General features: G+C 33.7%; 1 protein-coding gene across 1 annotated transcript; it reads left to right on the top strand.

Moving 5' to 3' along the window:
- The first annotated feature begins 1,102 nt into the window (after nt 1-1,102).
- Nucleotides 1,103-7,220, top strand: LOC116299604 (uncharacterized). Its single transcript, XM_031708282.2, has 5 exons — nt 1,103-1,177; nt 2,210-2,364; nt 4,792-5,008; nt 5,398-5,523; nt 5,869-7,220. The coding sequence occupies exons 2-5, from the start codon at nt 2,310-2,312 to the stop codon at nt 7,208-7,210; spliced, it is 1,740 nt and encodes a 579-aa protein (XP_031564142.2). The 5' UTR covers nt 1,103-1,177; nt 2,210-2,309; the 3' UTR covers nt 7,211-7,220.
- Nucleotides 7,221-7,481: the final 261 nt, after the last annotated feature.

The raw sequence follows: 7,481 nt of genomic DNA, 5'->3' as shown, positions 1-7,481 counted from the left end.
GTATCGTTATTTCATTAATGTTCTATTCTGTTTTTTGTTTTTGTTTTTGTTTGTTTGTTGTTGTTTTTTTTTTTTTTTATATATTTTATTTTATTTATTTTGTTGTTGTTGTTGTTGTTGTGTTTTTGTTTTGTTTTGTTTTGTTGTTGTTTTTTTTGTTTTTGTTTAGTTTTATCTTTTATTTTATTTTTTTGTTGTTTCTGTTGTTTTTGTTTTGTTTTGTTTTGTTTTTGTTTGTTTGTTTTTGTTTGTTTTTTGTGTTTTTGTTTTTTGTTTTTGTTTTTTTCTTGTTTGTTTGTTTTTGTTTGTTTTTTGTTTGTTTTTGTTTTGCTTTTTGTTTTTTTGTTTTTGTTTTTTTGCTTTGTTTTGTTTTGTTTGTTTGTTTGTTTGTGTTAGACAACTTCACCACGACCCACAATGCCCTTTGGTCTTGGAATGCACTATTCTGTATGCAGTATTCAGTATTCAACCTTCATTGAAATAGCTGTATGATCAAATGCGCGTAAATGTTCTGTTCTGTTCTGATGTTGATTAATAATAAAAATAATAATTTATTGACTTATATTACGCAGTTATCAATGTAAAACTTCAGCTGCGCTTTACAATGCAGTTTATATCTTTTTTTTTACAATATTTTTTACATCTTTTTTTTTTAAGTTTGAAAAATCTACAACTATGAGTATTGATATAAAAAATTAGTATAGTTGAAAGATATATAAATATGTTTGTGAAAACGAAGAAAATAAGAAAAATGTATAATAATATAATATTAGTTCAGAAACGCCTTCTGGAACGAATGTGTCTTAAGAGATTTTTAGAACGTTAACTACTACAACAGCCATCTTTATCATCATCGTTATCCCTATCACTATGTTAACCTGCCGAAATGACCTGCAAAATTTGCATATGCAAAACCTTGATTTTTTTTTCATATCAATAAAGCTTTTTATTCAATGTCCAAAAAGAAAGAATCGAGAGAATCAAGCAACCTGCTGTTTACCTGCATGTAAATTCTCCTAACCTTACAATATAGGAAAATGACAAACGAATAGGAGAATATGGACTTTCATCAGGACCATCTTGTCATTTCAAAAAATCTTTAGCCTTTTGGGAAATTGCGAACGAAAAGACAACTCGATATTTCAAAAACTAACATTTCATGGGAAAGATAAAATAGGTAAGTAAGATATAAAGATCAACTTGCTAAGATTATTTCTCCTTTTCTAAAGTTGCCGAAATGTTTTAGGACTTTTGAAAGGGTTTATGAGATATTTTGTTACGAAGTTTACGAGTTTCGCTTCATTTTGGACAGTCTAGCACTTTGTTTGTCGCCATTTACTCATACTTTTTAACTATACATTTTTTAAAATAGTTCTGCGTTTTAAATACAAGCAAAAGGGTAGAATATGTCGGCACAGAAATTCAGCCTTCTTCCATTGCAAAGAGATCCCCCCTAGAAAATATCCCTTCATTCACATGCGGTTCTACTTAAATTTACAGAAAGAAAAATGTGGGTTTTTTGTCTGTACTCAAATGAAAAGTTTTCTTTTTATTAAAACTATCAAATTATACAAGCGTAAAACTAGATATCGCAGAGAATTAGTCATTATTATCTTAAAATAATTCGGTTATAGCTGGTGACGAAAAGCTATAGTTTAGAGTAACGACCACGTGTTTTTTTTTTTGTTTTTTTTGTTGTTTTTTTGTTGTTTTTTTTTTGTTTTTGTTTTTGCGACTGAATTATTTTTTGAATTCCTGTGTCTTTCAAATTCTAATTCTTCATTTGAAACATTATCGATATTTTTATATTGTGAAGTTCCCGATTTTTAAGAATTTTTAACATTTTAGTTTAATATTATTGTAAAAAATCTGAGGAAAGAGCAAAATATTACGTCAAATTCGTTGGAAAAAGTAGTCCAAGTCCACTTCATACAAACTTTTTTTTTCTTATTAATATATATATCTCTTATTTTATCCCTTTGTTTCGTGTTTATAGTCCATCTCCAGGAAGATTAATATTCAAAAATTATTTACAAATAAATGTAAAGTCTTTTTAAACTAATGGTTTATAGAATCGTGAACTTTACTTAAGTACACAAGATGTTCCCCAATTTAAGGCACATCTTTATTTATGTCTCAAGGACCTTGGTATTTCGTTGAAGTTTAATGGCAATAAGTTATAGACTTTATTATCTCTTTTCTTTGATAGAAATGAAGGAAGCATGGCATAATCTTGGTAATGCTGCAAATTTTGAAATCTCGTTTTGAGATCTTCGTGCCAAAGAAGTATTAAATGACGAGTTTTTAACATGGAGATCCACGTGACTCTAGCTTCATTGCTAATAATCTACCCAGAGAGAACAGGTGAGTGATAATCCAATATTCCAAATCCCTTTAGTTACCGTTGCTATGCACCACAAGCTCAGCATATAGCTAGAAAAGTTCAGGATTTAAAACTCAGTTCGCAGAAAAGTGATTATAACTTGTTATAGTTGTTTACTGCCTTGTTAAGATATAATAAATTGGCTCGTAATCATTGTAGTACTAATTAAAACAGAAAATAGTCTGTAGCTTTTCGCACAAGATAGGTTTCAATGTGAAAACTGCTACAACAGTTTTTGACCGGTTCGCTATGCTGAACCTTGAGTTACCCTCAAATGTGAATGGGAATTGCGAGTAATATTATGAAAGATTATATATCTATGCTGTATGGGTGGTCAGTGGACATAATATCGCTGTAAAGGCGTTTTATCCGACCTAGTTTATGGTAGATGAATTCATGAAACTTCCCTCAAACAACTTTTTTTCATGTGCCCATCAACTCTATATTCGTATTTGATAAGCTTACCTTGTTTGAAAGAGAATATAGATTTCTTTGTGGTGATTTCCCAGTCATTTGAAGTTTTAAAATGTTGAAAATATGGATCAAAACTTGCAGATGTTACAGCGAATAAACCCTTGAACGTTTCCTCCATCTTGAGAAACTAACCTATAACCTGGCCTTTGACAAAGGAAGCCCAAAACATTTAAAACCACAGGGAACCCGTGCTATTGATTCCTTAGTTGCTGGTGAGGCTGTAGTTTTCAGCCGAAATATTTTTACAAGAAATTTAAGTTATATAAAACTCCTTTACGTTGATTATTTTATATCTATCTAATAAGAAAAGCGAAGAAAACATAGAAATTAATGTTTGACCAGGTACAAGATTCTGGTCACCCATCCAGGTACGAATCTTACCTACCGGGCTTGACTCAGTAACTTTTTGAGCCCACATTTTCCCCACTAGGCCACGATTACAATAAATTCGCACAACAATAGCGGTGAAACAATGCACCGGATAGACTAGCCTTTTTAACATTATACTTTCAACCGATTCCGTGCGTGGCAGAGATGCAAGGGATTAGCCGATATGGTCTGGGGGCCGGCTGGTCTCTCCCCTGATGCTTCGGCTAGAACATTTTCTTGCGTAATTCGTACACCCAAGGGCAGAAGGATTTAATCGCCGTCAGGTCCGAAGTCCATACGACGCCTCAGCTCTGCGGATGTCTAGGGGGTATGGCAAATTTGAATCGGCTTTTTTTTTTTTTTTTTTTCTTTTATATTTTTTTATCTAACCCCTCCAAGTCCAGATTGTTTTCTTTTTTCATTCTTTATTTTGTTATTATATATTTGTAATATTTTTTTCTGATTTGTTCTTAAAGCGTTTTACTGAATTGGAAATCTTAACAATAGCAATCCTTTTTTTCAAGAAAAATAATATTGTTTATTTCCCAGGGCATTCTCGGCCAACGCTTATCGGTGCGACATCCTACTTTCACACGAATACCGCCGCCGTCCACACTGTGGGCGCACACCTTTTTCGCCTCTCCGTATCTCATTAGTATTCGTGCGTATTATTATTTAACAATTATTCGCCAAAGGCAAAGTGAATATCGGGGAAGTATTTACCAAGACGGTATTCACTGAGCCGGCTTTAGGCAATTAATTGTTTTAGTATTTTTAACACAAGTGAATTCAAGAAATAACGGAGAGAGAGTTTTTTTGAAAAAATTATTCATCTCTGCAAGAGGCACAAATCAACAAAACGAGCGTACGTGCGTGCGTGATATATTCACTTGTAGTTGAATATAACAGCAGAAGGCGTTAATTGTGACTAATGAGCGCACCGGATTTACAACAAAACGAGCGTACGTGCGTGCGTGTTATATTCACTTGTAGTTGAATATAACAGCACAAGGCGTAAATTCTGACTAATGAGCGCACCGGATTTACAACAAAACGAGCGTACGTGCGTGCGTGTTATATTCACTTGTAGTTGAATATAACAGCACAAGGCGTAAATTCTGACTAATGAGCGTGCCGGATTTATTATATTCGCTTGTGTGAACATACTAAAGGTAATTAGGATATAGTTAGGATAGTAAGTGTGCGCTCGTTGGTCGAAAACTGTGCTTTATTAGTGAGCATGAGAGCACAGTGCTGACGCTATTCGCGCACGTGAAATGCTGCTAGATCCTATAACCGTCTTTCTTTTTTCTTTGCGTAAATGAATTCAATGCTGAAAGAAAATTAGTAAGTATATAATAAAACGAATAAAACAGCTTTTTCTGTGCTCTGTTTAGTAACAAAGCGCGCCGGAAGTTACGTAAGCACGAAGGGAGTGTAAAGAGAAGCACTAGCTGCGGGCGAGTGCTTGTCACACGTCTTGAACACTGACGGCGCTTTTTATATCCTTTAACTGATTAGAATACACTCTTCTGCCTTTTTAACAATATATTTCGTTTTGCCAGGTTCCGCATTACGCTGCCCATCCTACCCAGATCCCCAAAACGGTTACGTCACATGTGACAGCCTGTTCCACTTGTTCTGCTCTCCTGAATGTCACCCTGGTTACCGCTTTGCGACCAAGCCTGCTGTGGTTTACATGTGTGGCCCAGTTACCGGTGAATGGTTTACCTACCCGGTAGGCAGTTCACTGCCGTGGCCGGACTGTGTTCCCGAAGACAGGTATCATTAGACCTAGTGTCATTCTTTTGAACATTAGACATTGTTTGACTTGTATCTATATTCATGTGTCTTCATATATGCGCAACCGTTAAACAAAGAAATAATACTCGAGGGAATGGCATGCGGTCAGAAATGGTAAAACCTAACGCCCATGGTTAATAGGTCTGTTTTATCTAACCCTGAAATAACCTCTGAGCTGATCGAAGTCAGGGCACGGCAAAGGTCAAAGATCAAACCTTGTGACAACCTCTGAGCTGGACAAACTCAAAGCGATCAAACCCTGAAACAACCTCTTAGCTGATCTAAGTCAAGGCACCGCTAACTCACAGATTAAAAATTCCCTGAGACCCTGAAATCGGGGCATGGCTAACGCTATATTATATTTGTAGAAGTGATGACACCATCCACCGAGAACTGTCCAAGAAACGAGAAGAGATCACTAGATACATTGCTCATTCAAACACAGGGATCCCAACACCTTATAGCCAGGCAAGAAGTCTAGATCCAGAGGAAAGGTATAATATTCTCTCATTCACTTTTTGCTAACTATTATTATTATTATATTATTATTATTATTGTTATTAATATTGTTGTTATTATCATTATTACTATTATCATTACATTTTTATTATTATATTATTATTATCATTATCATCATCATCATAATTATTATAATATCATTATTATTATCATCATCATCATCATCATTATAATATTATCATCATCATCATCATCATTATTATTATTATTAGTATTATTATTAGTATTATTATTATCATTATTATTATTATTATTATTATTATTATTATTACTATTATTATTATTATCATCATCATCATTATTATTGTTATTATTATTAGGTATCATCATTTGTTTGACTACATCGAGAGGGCTGAGAAAGCTTATGAATACCGCGAAACTATAGAGAAGGAAACTGAGAAGCTCAAACACCACCCGAGAAAAAATATATCTAGCAAACAGAGTCGCTCATATGAAAATCGTTTGGGATCTTATCAGCCTTGGAGTATTACTTCAAAGGCACCTGCTAAAAATGTAGAAGCTGGGAAAGAGCTTGCACTGAATGCTAATGGATCAGGATTTCCGAAAGTGGATTTGCAGCAAACACTAGTTTCACAAAAAGAGCAATTACCACTTAACAAACAAAGCGCCGGATACAAAACTTATCTTTCTCCTGTCACAAATGAAATTCCAGATAAAAACGAAAGATGGAATGAAAAAGGTACTTTTACAGGACAATTAGGCGAAGACAGTACTCAAGTAAATTCACAAATACAAACAGCTGGGAATTTTCAGATGAATAATGCAACACCAAGCATGGCTAAAGCAGTCGAAGAAAATACAAGTCCCTATAAACAAGACAGTAATTTTGTACTCAAGATGTTAAATAACGAGGAATTTAAAGATTTACATTATTTGGACGAACACGTACGGCGAAACAGAGGCGCCCCAGCATCTATAAATAGAAATACCACAAAAAGTAAATCAAGTGTACTTGAAAATGATAGAATGGTTGGAACAATGGGAAGCCGTGACCAACATCTGGAAATTACTAGAGGAGATTCTAAAAATGATTCAAGAGATATGTTTGCACTCAGTACAGACACAGAAAGCAAAGAAAACGCCAATCTATCAAGATATGTGGAGCCCATTGTCATGCCAAGGACATCTTTGATCAATTCAGTTGCTTCTTTATTAAAAAACGCCAAAGTTATAAACACAAACACGACGGGAAATCGAAGGATTTTTAATTCAAACGACAGGAAAGAACAAAAACAACAAAGAAATTTAACGAAGCCCGTTATTCCACCAAATTTTTCATCTAGAAAGAATGATTTTCTTTTAATAAATAAATCAAAGATCGAAAATGGCAATACTATAAAAGATCTATACGATTCTTGGATTAAAAAGAATAGGGAATCGTTAAATTCGCATGTAAACGGACAACAAAGGAAATATATAGCTTCACAAACAAACGCGTTACTTTGGAGACGATTGAATCCTTTAACTGTTGAAAATGTTAATAGGAGTTCGGTGAAGAACAGAACGAATGAAGTAAAATCACAAGGAAGAGAAAAGAATGAAGGAAAGCGACCAGTACGAGAACATCTGTTTTATTTCCCAATCAAGAAGAACACTTTAATTGACATCTTAAATCACACAAATTTGATATTAAAACCCTGAAAAGGCTATACAAAATGGGGGGAAATTTAGATTAAAATTCGAAATATGATTTTTTATCATTTACATTCAGATTTTTCAGTTTTTTTATTCCGTTTTATTTCCAAAAAAAGTACCGAAATTTTGAAGTTGAAAAACAGCATTACCTTTTCTAATTCAAAGACACTATAAAATGAAAATCTCGATACCATGCCAAAAAAATTGTTTAAGGAAAAGAAAATTATTCCATATTTATACAAAAATAGATGTATTGGCTATGACGGCATAAAACGTG

This window comes from Actinia tenebrosa, unplaced genomic scaffold (genome assembly GCF_029948245.1).
Source record: "Actinia tenebrosa isolate PJP-AT-01 unplaced genomic scaffold, QUT_ActTen_1.0 PGA_scaffold11__36_contigs__length_13525064, whole genome shotgun sequence".
Taxonomy (NCBI): Eukaryota; Metazoa; Cnidaria; class Anthozoa; order Actiniaria; family Actiniidae; genus Actinia; species Actinia tenebrosa.
The sequence above is the reverse complement of the archived record's forward strand: the minus strand, read 5'-3'. Positions and strand labels throughout refer to the sequence as shown.

What these genes read in the sequence shown, in the direction of transcription:
- LOC116299604 (XM_031708282.2), top strand. Translation starts at nt 2,310, where the DNA reads ATGGAGATCCACGTGACTCTAGCTTCATTGCTAATAATCTACCCAGAG. An exon ending in GACTGTGTTCCCGAAGACAG is followed by an intron (nt 5,009 to 5,397) that starts GTATCATTAGAC and finishes TTATATTTGTAG; the next exon opens with AAGTGATGACACCATCCACC. An exon ending in AGTCTAGATCCAGAGGAAAG is followed by an intron (nt 5,524 to 5,868) that starts GTATAATATTCT and finishes TATTATTATTAG; the next exon opens with GTATCATCATTTGTTTGACT.